We start from the raw sequence: 22810 nt of genomic DNA on the forward strand, positions 1-22810 counted from the left end.
ACGCCCAGGATGGGCAGAGCATCGCCCCCTGGTGGGCAGAGCGTCGCCCCTGGTGGGCGTGCCGGGTGGATCCCGGTCGGGCGCATGTGGGAGTCTGTCTGTCTCTCCCTGTTTCCAGCTTCCGAAAAATGGAAAAAAAATAAAAAATAAAAAAAAATAAATCACCATTACTGTGGAACCGGTGGGCAATTATAAAATTTTACTACTAACAGAAATACAAAAGTGGGCAGTTGGTATAAAAAGGATGACTATCCCTGGTGTAGATGATCCCATACTTAAGCCAGATGAGCCTGTGCTAAAGCCAACGATCTCAGGGTTTTGAACGTGGGATCTTAGCATCACAGTGTTCTATGTACTGTACCACCATGGGCCAAGCATCAAGAGTTTTATTAATCAAATCTTGTAGTGAGTGATAGAACTTACTGAGTTCTTTGGATGTCTCACATTTACATGACTACTCATTGTTTCCTCATTTTTACCCTTCGTTTTTATTTAATTATTTTTTTTAATTTATTTTTTTATTTATTTTTTACAGGGACAGAGAGAGGGATAGATAGAGACAGACAGACAGGAACGGAGAGAGATGAGAAGCATCAGTCATCAGTTTTTCGTTGCGAGACCTTAGTTGTTCATTGATTGCTTTCTCATATTTGCCTTGTCCGTGGGCCTTCAGCAGAACGAGTAACTCCTTGCTTGAGCCAGCGACCTTGGGTCTAAGCTAGTGAGCTTTTGCTCAAACCAGATGAGCCTGCGCTCAAGCTGGCGACCTCGGGGTCTCGAACCTGGGTCCTCTGCATCCCAGTCCGATGCTCTATCCACTGCGCCACCGCCTGGTCAGGCTCATTTAAAAATTTTTGATTAGCTACTTTAAAAAAGAAAATGGTAAAGTTAATATGTTTTATTTATTCTTTCGTATTAACATGTAATCAATTTTTAAAATTGTGGTATTTTACCTTTTTTTTGTACTAAGTCTTAAAATTCCAGTGTGTGATTTACATTTATAACATCTCAAATCAATCTACTAACCACTTTAGGTGCTCAGTAGTGAGATGTGGCAGTAGCTACTGGGCACTGAAGGTTTAGGGAGATAAAGCTCTGAAAAAGTGTCGAGTCAAGCAAATACAGAATGTATTGTGGGAGAGGTAAAGGGAAGGTTTTTAGTTTATCATGAAGTGGGGTAATGGGAGCTGACGATAAAAGGATAACTTATGGGTAGATCATGACACTTTTAAGGCATAGCTAGGTGAATTACTTCAAATAAAAATATTTATCTTATATATTCTTAGTATGCTAAAATTCCACTGAAAGCTTATTGGGATAAGACCCAAAGATTGATATAAAAGCAAATATTAACATTTTAAATTATGTGTTCAGAATTTCAGCCTATGTTTGGAATCTAAGCTGGAAAACAGTCCAGTGGAAAGTAACACTACTGTTTCAACTCCGCTCAGTCAAGCAAAAATTGATACAGGGGAGAGTAAATTTCCAGGTAACACTTTGAAAATATTATATGGATCTTACAGTGATATTTTTGTCAGTATAATAGAAAACCATGTGGGCTACCAGATAGGTCTGTTAAATTCTTAACTATTGCTTATGTTTTTCAAATGTGAGATTACCACCATTATTTGAAGGAGAATAACTTCTGTTCATTGGCTTGTTGAAAGAATTTAGGTATGATTCTTTGACTCCCTACCAGAGAAGTTTATTTGAAATTTTTTGTTTTGTTTGTGACTTACTCTTCAGAGAAGTGTTACTTAATGAAATGCTTAAGTTGGTGGTAGCAGCTTACTTCTCAAAAATAAATGAGTGTGTTTTACCATTTCAGGTTTTTATCTTTAAACCTGTTAACTCAATTTTCCATTTAGTGATTCTGTCTTTGAATTAAAGATTTAAGAAATGCTGCACTTTTCCACTTCTACCACACAAAAATTTATTTTTTTACAACCTTGCAAAAAACTTCTGACAATATATTATTTGAAGTGTTTGATGTGGATTTGCTCACTTATATCAGATGAAGAACCAGGGGGGATATGACATAGGAATTCTTAATTCTTGTTGTTTCTCTCCGCTAAAGGAGAGAGAAACTGAAGTCATAATTTTTTCCATTGGATTTGGATGTCATTTAACCTTTTCTCTTAGTGGGAAAGGGGGAAGTGTAATATGAACATGAGAAATGCATTTATGTGTTACAAAATAAAATGGATTGATTATTGCATTATTTATTAATGTGATCAATGCTCCAGAGACTGTAATTTCTTTAAACAAAGAAATGTTTTTATTTATTCCCATTTAGAGGTTGTATAATTACACAGACATTTAAGCAATTTCCTTTATTGTTCGGTGCTAGTAATTAGTGGTGAAACTGGAGGCATACTGTTTATCTACCATTAGATCTCTTTGCAGCTCTACGGAGCCTTTCTGCATCTTCTCTCAAGAGTAATTTCTAGGAAGGGGTCTCTAATGCTATCAAATGGTTTTTATTAAAAGTAAAGCATTTAATGTATTGAGCTGTTTTTCTTTAGTAAAATGATTTTCAACTATTAGATGGCTAGTACAAAGCTTAATGCATAACCCATATTGATTAAATTACAGGTTCAGCTGTCAAACAGTATGGTATACTCAATAACCAAACATCTACGACCAGTGATAACAGGTAAGGTTATTAGTTTAAGTATAAACATGACAGCAGCTAAAAGATGAATTGAGGCATATTAAGATTTTTAAGTTTATTTGACCAAATTCAATTAGAATTGAGCAGCATTCAATCTAACAGACTGAAAGGAATTTTGAGGAGCTATACAGAATGAAAGACTTTTACAGGCAGAAGGGAGTGGGAACAAGGAAGTTACACTGCAAGAAGATGAGTTGGTAATTATGGAGTTACTTTCCTTAGGGGATGGCAGGGATCTATCAGGCAGACTAACTAGTGCTAATCAGATGTTACTGATTGACTGGTTTACGATTCTATTTCTGGGAAAGCCAACTGTGTTTAAGTTTCAGTTTTATGACTTGGGGCTTAGCATAAGTTACTCCATTTTGGGTCTGCCATCCTGTTTTTATAGACTTTAAGGATTTTAACCTGTAAGTTTTGAGTTTGGGAGATTTTTCCTTAAAAAGTTGTGCTTATAACCCTCAGTTTTTCACATAGATAGTAATATTTACATATTCATTTTTTTCCTATACCTATATATGCTGTTTTATAGCTTTTTTTTTTTTTTTTTTTTTACTTAATGTATTAGGGGCATTTTTTTTCTTTTTTAACCATCTTACCTCATTGTTTTAAAATCTGCATTGGATTTCATTCCTTATTTAACAGTTCACTTTATAGACATATTGCTTGTTCCTTGTTTATTTCTATCAAAGAAAGGTCCTGTAAGAATTACATATATCTTTGCCCACTGTGTGACTCATATTTAGGATAAATTTCATAGTTACAGGACTTAACCTGCATTGCCAATTTTCCCTCCAAAGCAGTTTTTATCTTTTTATTCTTGGAGCAAGTGTTTGAGAATGCTTCTTTCCTCAAACCTCTTGAAATACTGGATATTATTAACATGCTTTAAGTGTTTTTGTATGTGTAGGTTTTTTTTTAAAGATTTTATTTATTAATCTTTAGAGAGAGGGGAGGCTGGAATCATCCACTTGTAGTAGTTGCTTCTCCTGTGTGCCTTAACTGGGTAAGCCCTGGAATTTTTTTTTTTTTTTTTTTTTTTTTTACAGAGGCAGAGATAGACAGGGACAGACAGACAGGAACAGAGAGAGATGAGAAGCATCAATCATCAGTTTCTCGTTGTGCGTTGCGACTTCTTAGTTGTTCATTGATTGCTTTCTCACATGTGCCTTGACCGTGGGCCTTCAGCAGACCGAGTAACCCCTTGCTGGAGCCAGTGACCTTGGGTCCAAGCTGGCGAGCTCTTTGCTCAAGCCAGATGAGCCCGCGCGGGACCTCGGAGTCTCGAACCTGGGTACTTCCGCATCCCAGTCCGACGCTCTATCCACTGCGCCACTGCCTGGTCAGGCCAGCCCTGGAATTTGAACCAGCAATCTCAACATTCTAGGTCAGGGGTAGTCAACCTTTTTTTTTTTTTTTTACAGAGACAGAGAGAGAGTCAGAGAGAGGGATAGATAGGGACAGACAGGAACGGAGAGAGATAAGAAGCATCAATCATCAGTTTTTCGTTGTGGCACTTTAGTTGTTCATTGATTGCTTTCTCATATGTGCCTTGACCGGGGGCTGCAGCAGACTGAGTAACCCCTTGCTCGAGCCAGCAACCTTGGGTCCAAGCTGGTGAGCTTTGCTCAAACCATATGAGCCCGTGCTCAAGCTGGCGACCTCAGGGTCTTGAACCTGGGTCCTCTGCATCCCAGTCCGATGCTCTATCCACTGCGCCACCACCTGGTCAGGCGGTAGTCAACCTTTTTATACCAACCGCCCACTTTTGTATTTCTGTTAGTAGTAAAATTTTCTAACCACCCACCGTTTCCACAGTAATGGTGATTTATAAAGTAGGGAAGTAACTTTACTTTATAAAATTTATAAAGCAGAGTTACAGCAAGTTAAAGCATGTAATAATAATTACCAAGTACTTTATGTCGGATGTTCGCTAAGTTTGGCAGAATAAATCTTTATAAAACAACTTACTATAGTTAAATCTATCTTTTTATTTATACTTTGGTTGCTTCGCTACCGCCCACCATGAAAGCTGAAACGCCCACTAGTGGGCGGTAGGGACCAGGTTGACTACCATTGTTGTAGGTCAATGTTTAATCCGCTGATCTACCACAGGTTAGGCTTTTTTAAGTGTTTTAAGTAGATAAGAAGCTTTTTGTTTTGTCTTTAATGTCAGAAATGAATTACCTTACAGATTCCTGAAAAAACAGTGTTTAAGACATACTGTAATAACTAAGAAGGCTAAAACTGTAAAACTTATTCAAACTATAGTAGGCACCATAGGGGTAGTCAACCTTTTTATTTGTTGAAACTTAGTAGTTTTTTTTTCCCTGGAAGTTGAAATTTGTCAATGTTGTATAGAAAACAGTTTATTTTTTTCCCTTAAATATAATTTGAAGAGATATAGATCAATAACATTAATTAGATTTTTTATTTTGTTTTTTTTAAAGGGAGACACCACCAAATCATTCTTGGCCTAAATGTAATTCCCATTTGGAGATAACAATTCCAAAGGACTTGAAATTAAAAGAAGCAGAGAAAGCTGATGAAAAACAGTTGATCATAGTAAGTGTACAACTTGATCTTTTTGGTGAAGTTTTGTCATAAGAATTTTATTTATGCATACTGTTAAAGGAATGAATTTTATTCTTTTTATTCTTTTTCTTTTTTTGTGGCAGAGACAGAGTCAGAGAGAGGGACAGATAGGAACAGACAGACAGGAAGGAAGAGAGATGAGAAGCATCAATTCTTCCTTGCGGTTCCTTAGTTGTTCCTTGATTGATTTCTCATATGTGCCTTGATCAGGGGGGCTATAGCAGACCGAGTGACCCCTTGCTCGAGTCAGTGATGTTGGGCTCAAGCTGGTGAGCCTTGCTCAAACCAGGTGAGCCTGTGTTCAAGCTGGCGACCTCGGTGTCTCGAACCTGGGTCCTCCGCATCCTAGTCTGACACTCTGTCCACTGTGCCACCGCCTGGTCAGGCTCATTCTTTTTTTTTCTAAAGAGCCTTTTTTGTCACCATAAATCTTCATTACGGAAACATCCTGATATTATTATAAATTTCTCTCCCTAATGCCTAAGAAGTAAGTACATTGTAACAAATTATAAAAATTCAAATTTATATACATCTAGTTTTTTGTGTGTGTATGTCAGAGAGAGGGACAGATAGGGACAGACAGGAAGGGAGAGAGATGAGAAGCATCAATTCTTCGTTGCAGCACCTTAGTTATTCATTGACTGCTTTCTCATATGTGCCTTGATGGCAGGGGCAGGGTGGGTGCTGCAGCAGAGTGAATGAGCTTTGCTCTATCCAGAGACCTTTGGACTCAAGCCAACAACTTCGGGGTTTCAAATTTGGTTCCTCTGCATTCATCCTATGCTCTATTCAGTGCGCCACTGCCTGGTCAGGCTACAAAACTTATTTTCATCTAAATCCGTAACACTCTGAAAGTACCTGACTTTGCATGATCTCGGAAAACTTTATTTTTTCTAAACTTTAACAAGTATAAATATTGCAGATAAAAGATATATGTTCTCATTTGTAGAGTATATTGTTGTTTGGGGTTTTAGGTCTAAGATTGTAGTTTTAAAGATATTTTTCAGTTCCTTTCAATTGTCACAAAATGCTGTGGAATGAGTGATCTGATTACTAAAATGTAAAGCAGTTCTTGATAAAATTGCACACAGATTTCAAAGATTAATGTCTTCATTTTTTGTAATCAACATTTTATGTTATTTATTGTAGATTAAATACTTCTCACTTTATATTCACCCCATAGCATCAGAGGCTGGTGTTCTAAAATTATTCTTTTGGGAGGGAAAAATCCTTTTGTTTTTTTTTTTTGTAAATAGGATGCTGGACAGAAAAGGTTTGGAGCAGTTTCCTGTAATGTTTGTGGCATGCTTTACACAGCTTCAAATCCAGAAGATGAAACACAGCACCTGCTCTTCCACAACCAGTTTATAAGTGCTGTAAAATATGTGGTAAGTGGAATTCATGACTTCTAAAACGTAAGAATTGAAAGAGATGATCTGCCAAATTTAAGTCATTAAAAAATTTCTGTTTTTAGTAAACAATAATATATACAAGGCCCTTTGTATATATATGTACTGGTTTATTTTAAAACAAAGCCAAACGTAAAAACCAGTTAATTCATCTGTCTGGCTTATGTTGTGGGATTTTTTATTTATATTTTTAAGATTGTTAATGTATCTTTTCTAACAAGTAATGCTGTTCAGCTTGAGTGATTTTAATGCTTTCTTTGATATTAGTAATTGTTAGCTGTTGATTAGTATGTTTAATACTATATGGTTTAACACAACTTTTTATTTGGGGATTGATAGTGATATATATTATACCAAATAGTTGGATTTTAGATTTCCTTTATCTTTTTGTTATCATTAGAGTGTTTATTTATATGGTTATAAAATAAAGACCTCAGAATTTGTAGTATACTAAAAAAAACAAATCCCACAAAGTAAATATGTTTTAGTATATATATATTTTTTTCTTTTTAGTATATATTTTTTAATGTATGTACACTTGAGGCACAGTGGGCATTATTTAATATTTGTTTCTGTAAATAGCAAAGTTTTAATTTTGAACCACTATAGATACCTGATGAAAGTAGTAATTTAATATAATTGCTCTTTATCTGTATCTGAAATGTAATCTATTTTTATTCTATACATGTTACCTTCAGTACTGTACACTCACATTAATAAAGACCTCCAGGATATCTGAACTGAGATCACCAATTCATTTCATGTAGGCTCTATGTGTGTATGTATGTATGTGCACAGATGTTGGATTATTTAAAGATCTTTATTGACTTCAGTTAAATTTGTATCTTTACCTTTGATTGAAGGACTCATATTTATTGTTTCATTTATCCAGTTACTTCTACTCAAAATAGGTGGGATTTTCTTTTTATGGTTCCTTAGTGTGGCTATCTTTTATATTCCTGATTTCATTCGCCTTTTCCACACCCTTCTCCCATACTTAAGTAAATAAAATATAAGTTGTGTGGACATAGACTATTTATAGCTTAAATATTGATTTATCATTTGAAATTTATGTTTTTACAAATTGACTATTTCTTACAACTTGAAAAGAAAAATAGTTGTATCGGTAAATTATAGAATATTTTTCACAAGTGAATTTGATAGAAGTTATTTTAAATAAGTTATGCTCATATTTATATTATTTGTCATCAGTTTCCTAAAATTCTAATAGATTAGGTTTCAAAGACTTAATTCTTCATTTAAGAGAATTTCTTAATTTCTGAGAGAAACATTAAAGAAATCAATTAGGAAATGGGTACTCTGCTCTCCACAGTACCAAGGGAAGTTGGTTTAGGTGGAGTCATCACCTTCTAAACAGATTCTAACTATTATAAACTGTAAAGTAGTGTAGCAATTTAGGGAAATTTGATTTCTGCTCTAGCATCCCTTCTCCTTCCCTCTCCCTTGATGGGACAGAGCTATGGTTTATTTTATTTATTTTTGAAATAAGCTCAAGGGAAGGATTGAGTTTAGCAGTTGGCTATCCTATGCTAAAATCAAGGTCATTATTCTTATCTTTTGCTTTTTTCAGATGTAGGTATACGTAGAGTCTATAAGGTAGAAACTCCTCCAAAACATTGTAGCATTTTTAATGTATGGAGAGAGAATAAAAATATACCAATATTAAAGATGTTTCCTGTAATCACAGCTCTGGATTTTAGGTTGTGTCATTAAGCACTTAATTAGGTACCTAGTATTGTGCTTTAGCTTTTTTTTTTTTTTTTTTTTTTTTTTTTTTTTAATTTTGAAGGAGAGACGGGAAGGAAGAGAGGGTGAGAAGCATCAATTTGTAATTGCTTTCACTTTAGTTGTACATTGAGTTTCTCATACATGTCTTGGCTGGGGTTATGCAAGTGTTCCCTTGCTCAAACCAGTGATCATGGGCTTGTCATGCCAGCAACTTTTGGGCTCAAGCTGATGAGCTTTGGAATCAGGTGGATCAGGCATCCCCAAACTATGGCCCGTGGGCCGCATGTGGCCCCCTCAGGCCATTTATCCGGCCCCCCCGCCGCACTCCCGGAAGGGGCACCTCTTTCATTGGTGGTCAGTGAGAGGAGCACTGTATGTGGCGGCCCTCCAACGGTCTGAGGGACAGTGAACTGGCTCCCTGTGTAAAAAGTTTGGGGACCTCTGGCCCCGCCCCCAACCAGTGACCCTGTGCGGATGAGCCCATGCTCAGAGCCAGCGACCTTGGGGTTTCAAACTGGCAACCTCAGCATTCCAGGTTGATGCTTTATCCTCTGCGCCACCACATGTCAGGCTAAAATAGTAATTAAATTATATAGTAGAAATTGATGCCCATCGAATCCATTTGTAGTTCACTAAAATAATTTCCTTGTTCTCTTTGGTTTGGGGTGGGGAAGAGAGTGATAGTGCTCTCTTGATTTCTTCATTGTACTCCATCTGCCTCAGTGATACAATTTGAGGAAATGTATTTTATCTGACTTATTAGAAATGATTTAGGCATTAGCCTGGACTCAGGTTCAGTCCTGGGAACCTGGACTCGGTTTAGATCTGGGAGCACTTCAGTTTCCCTTCATGAACTAAGGTATTTTCTAAAGGTATGAAGAGAAAGCAGAAAAAACTCACCCTAGATTGAACATTGAGCCATATTGGCAGGCCAGGAAACTATACAGAACTCAGCTGTATTTTGAGCTTTTGGTAATGCAGAAGAGGAATAATGTTTGGGTTATTTTCAGAGGAACTCCTAACTTTTTTCCTCTATTCCTATCTTATTTAACATCTGACTGGTTTTCCGTGGTGGCCCTACTCCTACAGTATATGTTATTCTCTTGTACATGTTATGCTCTTGCCTTCAAATTTAAGAACAAAACCTGGAAGAAATGAAACAATAACAATAAAAGATTTAAGTAACTATTAAAGCAATAAATCAGTATTACCTATTTAGATTAAATGTACATTAGCTTTGCAGTTTAGAAGGGATACCTGTGCTAGAGCAGTGGTCAGAAGAGGGGGACTTATTTCCATGAGTGAAGAAGAATTAAGATTTGATTTTTTTTTTTTTTTGTGAGAAGAGGGAGGGACAGATAGGGATAGACAGACAGGAAGGGAGAGAGATGAGAAGCATCAATCATTAGTTTTTCGTTGCGACACCTTAGTTGTTCATTGATTGCTTTCTCATATGTGCCTTGACCATGGGCCTTCAGCAGACCAAGTAACCCCTTGCTCAAGCCAGCGACCTTGAGTCCAAGCTGGTGAGCTTTGCTCAAACCAGATGAGCCCGCGCTCAAGCCGGTGACCTCTGGGTCCTCTGCATCCCAGTCCGACACTCTATCCACTGTGCTATTGCCTGGTCAGGCTTGATTTTTCTTTTTTTTATTGGTTATAAAGAGGTCATCTATGATTTATAGCATAGTAAAACTAATGAGAAAGCTTAACATCGTTGTGGGGAATAATGCATAGATTTTTTTTTTTTTTTTTTTTTTTTTACCAAACCAGTGATTTTGTAAGTTAATAACACTAGAAAAATGCCTCAAATCAGATTGTGATATTTTGATTTTGAATGCCATGTGGACTTTGTTCTTTCTGTTCTTTTAGATGTTGAAGCAGTTTGAGCATTGTGAATCAGACAGTTAAGTTTAAATGATGTTGAGATAATATTTTGGTGGAGTATAGGGAGGGAAATATAATACTTAAGTGGCATATATAGAGAGAGTAATATGAGGTGTTTGTAGTTTTGCATTATGGTTGGTGGAAGTAGGGAAATATTTATGACAGGAAAACTTTGAATAAAGATTTGACAGGTCCTTGATTGGCCACAGAGCTGCACTATCTAGTGTAATAGCACTAAGCATAAAATTCAATATGCTGTCCCTGTCAGGCTGGTTTAGTGGATAGAGCCACTGGCCCAGCCTGTGGACATCCTGGGTTCAGTTACTGGCCAGGGAATACAGGAGAAGCAGCCGTCTGCTTCTCTCCCTTTCCATTCCCCCTTCTCTCCTTCTTCCCTTCTTCCCCTTCCCTCCCCCTTCTTTCCCTCTCCCTCTCTCCCCTTCTCTCCTTCTGTCCCTCTTCCCTTCTCCCTGTTGCAAGCCAGCACGACTCGTAATTGTGCAGATCTTGCTTAGGAATGGTGGAGGGTTAGAAAATAAACAGAGAAAAAGGATTGGATTGGGAGGTCTCATTGCCAAGACTGATGGTCTACAAGAGCAAGCCTGCATCTACCTCCAAAATACTTTATTTATAGTGCAGAGAGCAAAGCTATTTGCAAAACAGAGAGCTCAGATACAGTCACATTTCTGAGGCAAACCAAGAATTCTCCCAAGTACAGAAAACCCCCCACCATGCATAACATCTTAACTTCACAAAACAAAGGTTAAAAAGAAAACTGCCTCCAGTGTCTTCAAGGCACATGGGGGATGGGATGAGTAGAAACCATCAGCATTACAGCTAACATGGAGGTTTGGAGAAGGGCTTGTAAATTGCCTTTACCAACTTAATCAACCAGAGGCTGTAAGGAGGAGCTTAGCCTTTGGCTTAAGCCTTAAACTGCAAGGACTTTGTCAGCTTGCAGTGTCCCCCATCTCCCTCTTCCCGTCTCCTCCTTCTCTTCCTCTTCTCCTTTCCCTCTTTTCTCCCTTTTCCCCTCTCCCCCCTCTTGCACTCCCTTGGTGGCTTGCATAATGGACCCTGGTCACTGAGGATAGCTTATTGGTGTGAGCTTCAGCCTCAGACTCTAAAAATGGCTCAGTTGTATGCCCAGATGGGGTTTGGCTGCAGGTGAATCCTGGGACGCACGCAGGAGACTGTCTCACTATTTCCCCTCCTCTTACTTGGAAAAAGTGGTAGTAGCTTATTGTATGTGCCTTGGCTGGGCAAGCCCAGGCTTTCGAACAGGCAGCCTCAAAATTCCAGGTCAGGGCTTTATTCGCTGTGCCACCACAGGTCAGTCTGTTTCAGTTGTAATTTGCATTTCCTTGGTGGCATGCGATGTGGAGTATCTTTTAATATGCTTATTTGCCAAATGTCTGTCGTCTTTGGAGAGTTGTCTGTTCAGGTCTGGCCACTTTTATTTTTAATTGCCTGATTAATTTTTTTTATTGTTGAGTTTTCAAAATTCTTTGTATATTTTTGGATAACCATTTATCAGATACCGTATTTCCCCATGTATAAGACGCTCCCATTTATAAGACCGCCTTAATTTTGGGGCCTGAAATTTGAAAAAAAAAATTACATAAAGTTATTGAACTCAAGTTTTATTCATCATAAAATTCATGAAACTCCTCATCACTGTCAAAACTCCCATCCATTGGCTTGTCCTCATCTGTGTCTGATGAGGAATCACTGTCTTCAACAATGAACGCAAAAACAAGCGTGAAAAAGTGGGAAATGCAAGTAAAAAAAAAAACTACAACCACTGTATAAGACGGATTCAGTCTTTAGACCCAAAATTTTTCGAAAAATGGTGTGTCTTATACATGGGGATATAAGATAGTTGTCTCTTATATGTCCCTTGACCTGGCAAGCCTGGGTTTCAAACTGGGGACCTCAACATTCCAGGTTGATGCCGCAGCCACTGTGCCACCACAGGTCAGGCTCAAGTAAAATATTCTTTATCTATTAAATTATTACTACAAGTTGAAAAGTGCTTAACTTATTGATGAATTCTAATAAAGAGATGCTTAGGTTTTCCTTATTTGAGAATAAGAGGAAAAAATCTCATAATTCTTCTTGTTTGACTTTTTATTAGGTCTGACTCAAGTATCTAATGAGATATATTATTCCTGTAGTAATAGAATTTGGAGTAATTACAGAAGTTCTCTCAACTGACATAATTCGGAGAATTACGTCAGCTAATTTTTTTCCCCTTATTTTCCAAGTGAGAGGAGGTGAAGTAGATTCCAGCATGTTCCTCGACTGAAATCCACCCAGCAACCCCCATCTGGGGCTGATGCTCTGTCCATCTGGGTTCATGCTTGCAACCAAGCTATTTTTAGTGCCTGAGGCAGAGGCTCCACAGAGCCATCCTCAGTGCCCGGGGCCAATGCTCTTGAACTAGTTGAGCCATGGCTGCAAGAAAGAAAAAGAGAGAAAGGGAGGGAGAGAGAAAGGGAGGGGTGGAAAAGCAGATGGCTGCTTCTCCAGCGTACTCTGGGAATGAAATCCAGGACATCCACACGCCAGGCTGATGCTCTACCACTGAGCGTTTGGCTGTGGCCCATATAGGATATTTTTATAGTTTTTTAAATTCCCAGAGGAATTTTTGAGGGGGTTAATAAATGATATAAATTAATTCATTTTATAGATAGAATAAAGAATAATAATATAGGACATTAATTAAGGTCTTTCTCCTGTGTACCAGGGGCTGATCTAAGTATTTTACCTATGTTAATAAATACTTCTTAATTCTTTTAATGAATCATGAGGTTGTTACAGTTAACTTATATATGAGGAAATAGAAAGGATATGTATTTTGCCTAAGCTAGTAAGTAGTGAAGCTGGCTCTAGCGCTCTTGAGTAATAAACTAGGGTTTTACTATTTTATTTGAATTTCAGCACTCTTGTGTGTACAATATAATTTAGCTTGTGGAAATAAATTGATCATAGTCACTTTTATGGTTTTTGGTTTTTTTTTGTATTTTTCTGAAGTTGGAAACTGTGAGGCAGTCAGACAGACTCCCACATACGCCCTACTGGGATCCACCCGGCATGCCCACCAGGGGGCGATGCTCTGCTCATCCAGGGCGTTGCTCTGTTGCATCCAGAGCCATTCTAGCACCTGAGGCAGAGGCCATGGAGCCATCCTCAGTGCCCGGGCCAACTTTGCTCCAGTGGAGCCTTGGCTGCGGGAGGGGAAGAGAGAGACAGAGAGGAAGGAGAGGGGGAGGGGTGGAGAAGCAGATGGGCGCTTCTCCTGTGTGCCCTGGCCAGGAATTGAACCTGGAACTCCTGCACGCCAGGCCAACGCTCTACCACTGAGCCAACCGGCCAGGGCTGATCATAGTCACTTTTAAACTAAAGTCCTCTCAGATAAAATTTTTTTGAATTTTTAGTAGTAGTACAAAGGTTTTGATTGACAGCTGACACATTTTAGAATATTATTATATTTATAATTGGAAATTATAAGCCGAGTTCTTATGTATTTTAGCTATTGTACATCTGGCCTAAATACACCTGCCTAATTCATTCTTATTAGGTTCAACTATAGTCATGAAATTTACCTAAAACCTCACTTGATTTCTATTTCACTCAGGCATTCCTGGCCCTCTGCACTATGGTTTTTGTCTGTCCTTCTAAATGTATTTCTCATAATAATAAATTCTATTCTTTATAAGCAGAATCGATCCACTCACCATCTTGTGTGTGGCTCATAATTTTCTGCCTCTGTTTTTTAGCTCATAGCATTTCATCACCCGGAATGCCTTCCCATTCTCTTTTTTTTTTTTTTTTTGCCTTCCCATTCTCATCTGCACTCTTCAAGTTTAGGAGAAACACCGTGTGATCTGAGCAAGTGATTTGGGTTCTTCTTTAATCTCACTGAGGTTTTTATCTCTTCTCTTCTTTAAAAATTTATTTTTTAACTTACTGATTTTAGTGAGAGTGGAAGGAGGAGAGAGAGAGAGAAAAAGGAACATCGATCGATCTGATCCTGTATGTGCCTTGGCCGGGGGTTGAACTGGCAACCTCTGTGTTTTGGGACGATGCTCTAATCAACTATCTGGCCAGGGCTCTCTCTCCTCCTAAAACCGTTGTAACCCTTTGCTTATACTATTATATTTTTACCTTCTCGTGGAGGTTTCTGCTTCAATTTGATAACTGCTCTTTTGACAATTAAGAAGTACATTAAATATATATACAATTTATTATAAAACTAATTCTAGATTCAGAAACAATGAAGTATAAAAAAGCTTAGTTTGAATCAAAACTTCCTTTCTAGCATAGGAGTTTATGGATTGCACCTTGTATTACATTTGTATGCTATTTCTCTATTAGATTTATAGGATTCTTTAGCTCACTGTGGCAAAATATAAAATAATATGAATTTAATTAAACTAAAAATACATGGGTATTTTAGTGAGCTACTTGTTATATGACCATAGCAAGTTATCCAACTTTTATCACTTTAGTTTTTTAAAAAAGCTGTAAAAAAATACTATCTGATGGGCTAATTTTTTTCTAGACTTATGTCTTATTCAAATGTTTATTAGTTATTATGTTCCAGGCTACAGAGTTTTTTAAAAGTTTTATTAAAAGTTTTATTAAAAAAGATACAGTTCTTTCTTTTATGTAAGACCACAGGTCATTGGGAGGGACAAGAGAAGTAGAGGTATTTATTTATTTATTATTTATTATTATTATTTTTTTTGTATTTTTCCGAAGCTGGAAACGGGGAGGCAGTCAGACTCCCGCATGTGCCCGACCGGGATCCACCCGGCATGCCCACCAGTGGGTGATGTTCTGCCCATCTGGGGTGTTGCTCTGTTGCAACCAGAGCTATTCTAGCGCCTGAGGCAGAGGCCACAGAGCCATCCTCAGCGCCCGGGCCAACTTTGCTCCAATGGAGCCTTGGCTGCCGGAGGGTAAGAGAGAGACAGAGAGGAAGGAGAGGGGGAGTGGTGGAGAAGCAGATGGGCGCTTCTCCTGTGTGCCCTGGCCGGGAATTGAACCCGGGACTCCTGCACGCCAGGCCGACACTCTACCACTGAGCTAACCAGCCAGGGCCAAGTAAAGGTATTTAAATTGGATGGAAAATGCTAGTATAGTAATATATATACTGCTTACAAAATAGGGGATATTTTATTGCTTCATACTCATTTTGAAATATCCCCTAGTTTTTGACACACAAAACTGTCTGAACACAGAGCAAGGATATTTGACAAAGATTGGAAAAGTTAGGTTAATACCTGAATAGACCAGAAAGGGAAAGTAGTTTTCTTGTGCCCAGAAAGGTGTAGAGCCACAGGCATATCAGGCCATAGACATATGTACAAAGTTTGTTAATTTTAAGTATTTCATTATGACCTGTGACTGTGTCGTGTTGGGAGAGCTTCAAGAGAGGAAGCTTGAAGAGGTTGGTGGGGCCAGATCATCAATGACCTTGTAAGGCATGAAGATATTAAAAATTTTAAAACCTATAGGAAAATGCTTAGTTATCATAATGAGAATAGTAGCTGTTATTTAATATTTTATAGTGGTTTCTCAGCTCAATAATTTTGTGCTTGGCCTGACCTGTGGTGGCGCAGTGGATAAAGCGTCGACCTGGAAATGCTGAGGTCGCCGGTTCGAAACCCTGGGCTTGCCTGGTCAAGGCACATATGGGAGTTGATGCTTCCAGCTCCTCCCCCCCCTTCTCTCTCTCTGTCTCTTCCTCTCCTCTCTAAAATGAACAAATAAATAAACTCTTAAAAAATTTTTTTTTGTGCTGTAGTTCTTTTTATATATATATATATATATATATATATATATATATATATATTTTTTTTTTTTATAGGTGAGGAAACCAGTGGTTAGAGAAGTTAAGTAATTAGTACAAAGCAACACAGGTAGTAAGAGTCTGGATTTGAATCTAGGTCTTTCTGATTTTTAAAGATTGTTTTACCTTTATGTTATACTGCCTGAATCAGTAGTGTCACACGTGGTAGGTGGTCAGTACATATTTCTTGAATTGACTGAATTTTTCCATCTAATTATTTGACATTTTCAACAACTTTAAAGTTCAATAAAGGTCACACTAACTAGAAACACATCTTTTTTTTTTAGATTTTATTTAATTGATTTTTAAGAAGAGGCGAGAGAGAAACAGAGGTGGGAGAGGTGGGAAGCATCAACTCTTAGTAGTTACTTTCTGTATGTGTCTTGATCAGGCAAGCTCAGGGTTTTGAACTGGCAACCTCAGCATTCTAGGTTGATGCTTTATCTACTACACCACCAGAAGTTGACACACATCTTTATCATTGGTATTTTGTTTTTGTTTTTTTTTAAGAGTGACAGAGACAGATAGACAGTAAGGGAGAGAGATGAGAAGCATCATCTTGTAGCAACACTTTAGTTCATTGATTGCTTTCTCATATGTGCCTTTACCCGAGGCCTCCAGCGAAGCCAGTGACCATTGGGCCATATGTACAATCCCACGCTCAAGCCGGTGACCCTGCAAGCTGTGACATTGGGATTTTGGACCTGGGACCTCAGTGTCTCAGGTCGACACTCAATTCATTGAGCCACCACTTGGTCAGGCTATCATTGTTAATATGAGATTGTTTTGCAAAGAAGTGTCCAAATATATACTTAGTAATGTCTGCTTGGGATAGTTAAAGATAATACTTTCATTATACCATTTTATTGGAGTAGGAAAATAGGACATACAGTATGCTAAAAGGAAAAGAAATTAAATCACTCGGATAAATTAATTTTGATTTATATCCTTGCTGAATTTGTATTTTTTAAATATTTATATGTTTGTTTATTTTTGTGACAGAGACAGACAGACGGACAGATAGGGCCAGACAGACAGGAAGGGAGAGAGATGAGAAGCATCAATTTTTTGTTGCGTCTCCTTAGTTGTTCGTTTATTGCTTTTTCATATGTGCCTTAATGGGGGGCCTACAGCAGAGTGGGAGACCTTGGGCTCAAGCCAGCGACCCCTCCAAGCTGGTGAGCCCGTTCTCAAACCAGATGAGCCTTCACTCAAGCCAGTGACCTCAGGGTTTCGAACCTGGGTCCTCCATGTGCCAGTCCGATGTTCTGTCCACTGTGCCACTGCCTGGTCAGGCTCTTTTAAAAAAACTTATAAATAAAAGTTTATTTCAACAAAATTTCTGTATATTTCAAGAGCATAGTTTCTCTTATGCAGTTTTTCTGCCTTTTTTTAATGCTTTCTCCCTTGGGTGATGTCATATGGAGCTTGTAACTGAATTTTGTATGAGCTCATTTTAATTCACTTTCATTTCTGAATATTTAAGATTTTAAAAAGATGAAACTTTAAAAACATGGAACAGCTGTTAGACTTATTGTATTAAATTGTTTTTTCTTCAAATTTCTTTGTAATTATTTATAAGCAAAATTTTATTGAAATGCCCCATGCAGAGTAGAGCACACAAGTAATTAGCCAACAGCTTAATGGTATGCTTTGACAAAGTGAGCACTCCTGTAACTAGAAACATGATAAGCATCTCAGAAGCACGTTCGTGCCTCCATTGCAGTCACTGCTTTCACCCACCTCACATTTAACTGCTCTGCTGACTAGATTCATTTTGCATTTATTTTTCATTTCTAAATAAATGGTATTTGAGCAAATCTTGGGCCTTTGGTACAGTTTTTTTTTTTTTTTTTTACTACAGAGAGAAGGATAGATAGGGACAGACAGAAACGGAGAGAGATGAGAAGCATCAATCATCAGTTTTTTTCGTTGGGACACCTTAGTTGTTCATTGATTGCTTTCTCATATGTGCCTTGACTGTGGGCCTTCAGCAGACCGAGTAACTCCTTGCTCCAGCCAGCGACTTTGGGTCCAAGCTGGTGAGCTTTGCTCAAACCAGATGAGCCCACGCTCAAGCTGGTGACCTCAGGGTCTCGATCCTGGGTCCTCCACATCCCAGTCCGATGCTCTATCTACTGTGCTACCGCCTGGCCAGGCCCAATTATTTTAAAGTGAAGCTTAGGTATCACATTATCATTTTAGTAGATATTATGAAATAATGTGTTTCTAAAAGATGAAAAGATTACTTTTTCTAATAAAAATGATTTAAATAATATAACCACACCTTTAAAAAAATCAGCTATTTCCTTAATATCAAATATTCCTTTAGTGTTAAAAACACCTTAAAAATACAATTTTCTATACTTTTTGTTTGATTAGGGGTTATATGTTGCATTGGTTGATACGTCTCTTAAGTCTGTTTTAATTTAAAGATTATTACCCTATGTTTTTTTATTTCTTGCCGTATGTGTTGATCATTATTTTTAAAAACTGGTTGTTAGTTTTATTAGTTTATATTTTCATGTTCAACTTTTTATGAAAGTGATTAGTGTGACCTTTTAAAATTGGGATATAATTTACATACAGTTAAACTCACAGATTTTAAATGTTTGGCTAATGGATTGTATACATAAGTGTGCCACCCAGTGTATTTTGCTTTTAATTGTTATTTTTTTTAAATGGAAAAAGATAAATCCCTTCCAGTCTTTAGACTCTAAAACTTAGAGTAACTACAACAGCGTGGAACAAAAAATAATCATTGATTGCTATTAGAACTACAAAGATTTCTGCTTTTCAGCAGCTGGATGAGTGACTTAATAAAATTGGGGTTTGGAAAATACTACTTGCTAGCAGTGGGATGTAACATGTTAGAACTAAAGGTGAGACATGTAATTGCACTGCATTGAATTTATATCTTTACAAAAAAAATCTGTGGCTGTTTGTGGGTATTCCTCTGAATTAATTGCATGTCCCCTTCCCTGCAGCTTCTATCTCTGCTTCAATTTCACGTAGTCTACTTCATGTCTTCTGAATGATTTAATCAGGAGGACCATGTGGTATTGACTCCATGAAAGAGTCAACTGCAATTGAAGTATAAAAATGTCTTGAGTAATGTTATTTTATAGACAATGGCCATCTTGGTTCTTTCATCTTTTCTTTGTCCACGATTTTAATTTATTATTGCATTTAACCATAAGGACTTTATTAACTTGAATTTTCTTAGATTAGTGCATTGACCTTCATTTGATACCAATAGGAAGATATAGAATGGAAGTTAGTAAGATTTACTGAGTGCTACTATGTGAGGAATCATCTTAAATACAAAGTGATGGAGGGAGGTGATTTTTAACTGCTAAGTGTTAGTGTTGGTAGCTGATGACAGCCATTTTTTACACAGTCTAATTCAGAAAACAGAATGAGTTCCAGTTTCCAAGGCTTTGTATTGTAGCTAGTGACTACAAAGAACGGGCTTAAACCCTGAATTTTTACTCCAGAAATCTTAAGTTTTCACAAAAATACGATGTCTTCATGAATATTAGAAGCCTAATAAGCACTAGTAACTCTGCCCTTTGCAGTTCCTGCTTCTTACATATACATGAAAAAAATCATATTTAAAACAAATTATGTCAGATCCAATTGTATAAAATTTTATACTGAAAAGACAGTAAAGCAAAATAATTTGGTATCTGATGCAATGTAATAACATTAAACCAATATATTTGTTTTTAAAGATAATAGGGAAAAAACTTATCAAATTATCTTTAGATAATTCAGTTTAGGAAATACTACTTTTCTTATAAGTTGGGATTATTTAAATTTGTAGTTCTTCATTGAATATGTAGTTTTAATTTTTTAAATGAAAAGTCTCCATTTTCATTTTAGGGGAAATATTTTAAAAGCTTTTCCCAAAATAACCATACTATTAACAAAAAATTTTTTAAAGAGGTTATATTTTTTATGCCTTTTAAAAATTGTTTACTTATATTCGATTTAGGTATGATTTAGATTTAGTTTCTAATTGAAAAATAGGACTTTTAATGACTTCTCTTTTTTAAATTGTGAGAACACGTTTATTTTAAAGATTTTCTTTATTGAGAGAGAGAGGTGGGGGGGAAAGCAGGAAGCATTAACTCATAGTAGTTGCTTCTTGAATATGCCTTCACAGGGCAAGCCCTGGGTTTTGAACCAGTGACCTCAGCATTCCATGTTGATGCTTTATCCAAGGCGCTGCCACAGGACTGGCGAGAACACTTTTAATCCTCTGAATATTTCTTTATCTTTGGGTGTTCTGTTTTTTAAACGAATTCTGGCTTTAAACACTTTAATCCAAGTTGTTACATATATCAAGTTTATTAGGATACTTTTTGTCCTAGCTAAGATTCTGCCCCTCTCAAAAAAATCATTTTGGTTTAAGAAAATCAACCTCTTTCAGACTTGCCATGTATATTTTTTAATGTAGTTGCCTTTTCTTGGTTTCATTGAGCTTTTATATTCTTAAAAGAAACATTTCAGAAAGAAGATGATGGCTCTAATAGAATTACATACTGCTTCTTGAAAGGCTTTTTTATGTAAAGTTGGTTGGGTAAGACAACTGAAACAACCAGTTAAGCTCATTCCTTCTGTGCTTATTATTAACTTCAAAGCTCCTAGTTTTAACCTCTGGTTCAGTCCCATCTTACTAGATTTAAGTGGCTTTTGTTTTGTTTTTCATGCAGGTTCTGCTCATTAATCACCACGAGTGTGGATCTGAAGAAGAGTTTATTACCTCTCTTTTTTTGAGTATGTTTAACTTCAGATACACACAACGTAGCCTCTCCTTCCCTATTAGATTCTTAGAAGGTAGTTATATTTTTACAGTCTCCTTGTGACTTTGATAGTTGTGATCAATAAGAGTAAACACTTATTCCTTACATGTTGGACTACTGCATGCAAATCAGTTCATTTAAAACCTCCTGGAGGTCTTTGGCATGCTAGACATAAACCATGAGTGTTTGTTTGTGGAGGTAACAATGTTCCAGAGAGATTTAAGAGTATCTAGGAGAGTTGTCCTTGAGGTTCTGGGAACCACTGACTTTTAAGGGGCTTGCTTTTGGTGTGTGATTTTCAAAATTAATTTAAATGGGAAATGATAAATTAGAAATACTCTTGTGGTATCTCTGAGTAGTATAAAGATAGTAGTTTGCATTTTATCTATTGTATGCTTAACAAAATAGCTGACTTGTCATTAGTTAAACATTAATGAGCATATATTTTTCATGTTTGTAATTTTTAGACACATTGATATATTTTTCTTCTTGTACATGAGTATAATAAAGGAAATGTACATTAAATTTTTTTTTTCTTTTAATCTAGGGTTGGAAAAAAGAAAGAATTCTGGCTGAATATCCTGATGGCAGGATAATAATGGTTCTTCCTGAAGATCCAAAGTATGCCCTGAAAAAGGTAAATTTCTAGTGAAATTTCATGTAGAATGGATAAAATAATTTTGCAGCTAATTTTAAGAGAATACTGTACTACTAGCATAGCACATTTAAACACCAATTCTGAAAACAAAAAATAAGCATTTGAAGACTACACCTCAACTGAGAAATTGTGCTTAAACTTTGTATTGTGACTAACACATACATATAAAATAAATTTTTAGTGACTTGATTACTGTTCTGTATTATTAGAGTGATAGTATAGAACCGTGATGGCGAACTGTTTTATAAAAACTGCCCACTTTTGTAGTGCTGGTCAACCTGGTCCCTCTCGCCCACTAGTGGGCATTCCAGCTTTCATGGTGGGCCAATCGCGGCATCGTTTGGTTGTTCTGCTACCGCCCACCATGAAAGCTGGAACACCTATTAGTAGGTGGGAGGGACCAGGTTGACCAGCACTGCAAAAGTGGGCGGTTTCTATAAAACGGTTTGCCATCATGGGTATAGAAAGTATGCAGTTAATTAATAATGCCAGATAAATAATTCTGAGAACCAGGATTAAAATTAAAATTTGAGTCATAATTTAGAAAATTAAAATTAATAAATGTAAAGTTTTATTTTGAGACTAGATTTCTAAATAAAAACGTACTGCAGAAGGTGATATAGTAGTAGGTCTTAGTAATCCTGAAACTAAGCATGAGGTAGTCATATAATGTGAAGAGAAAAAAAAGATACATTCTGATTTATAAATACAGGATGGGGCGAATGTAGGTTTATAGTTGTGCATATGCAAAACAAGAGTTTATTCTTATATTATGTATTATTTGCCTATGAAAGATTGTAAACCTATTTTTGCCCCACCTTGTATAATGTAGAAAACTTAAAGAAAATCTTCATACCTAGTGTGAGCCAAGATTTAATCCATCTTAGAATTTTATAAGGATTCGGAGAAATGAACCAAAGAGATAGTGAAATCCGGACCATTTTATTATATAGAGTATCTTGTAAGTCAGGATACTACAGTATAAACTTATTTTTATAAATATTAATTGATTTCAAATAATATATTCAAAGTGGTTTTTATTTTTATTTTTTTATTCAGTGAGAGTGGTGAGGCAGAAAGAGAGACTCCTGCATGTGCCTTGACTAGGATCCTCTGGGCAAGCCTTACTAGAGGGTGATGCTCTGCCCATCTCAGGCATTGCTCCATTGCTCA

The 22810-nt window shown here is 36.9% G+C and overlaps 1 protein-coding gene across 8 annotated transcripts in view; it reads left to right on the plus strand.

Moving 5' to 3' along the window:
• The window catches only part of ESCO1 (establishment of sister chromatid cohesion N-acetyltransferase 1), an 82410-nt gene that overhangs the window by 29361 nt on the left and 30239 nt on the right, over positions 1 to 22810 (plus strand). For 7 of the 8 annotated variants that reach the window (XM_066247415.1, XM_066247416.1, XM_066247413.1 and 4 more), the window contains 5 exons: positions 1375 to 1489; positions 2596 to 2656; positions 5125 to 5239; positions 6526 to 6657; positions 21527 to 21616. In XM_066247415.1, coding sequence (XP_066103512.1) covers positions 1375 to 1489; positions 2596 to 2656; positions 5125 to 5239; positions 6526 to 6657; positions 21527 to 21616 — 513 coding nt within the window. Of the gene's footprint in view, positions 1 to 1374; positions 1490 to 2595; positions 2657 to 5124; positions 5240 to 6525; positions 6658 to 20889; positions 21014 to 21526; positions 21617 to 22810 lie in introns of all 8 variants that reach the window. The other variant, XR_010727537.1, reaches the window with a different exon arrangement.

The sequence above is a fragment of the Saccopteryx bilineata genome, chromosome 11 (genome assembly GCF_036850765.1).
Source record: "Saccopteryx bilineata isolate mSacBil1 chromosome 11, mSacBil1_pri_phased_curated, whole genome shotgun sequence".
NCBI classification, from domain to species: domain Eukaryota; kingdom Metazoa; phylum Chordata; class Mammalia; order Chiroptera; family Emballonuridae; genus Saccopteryx; species Saccopteryx bilineata.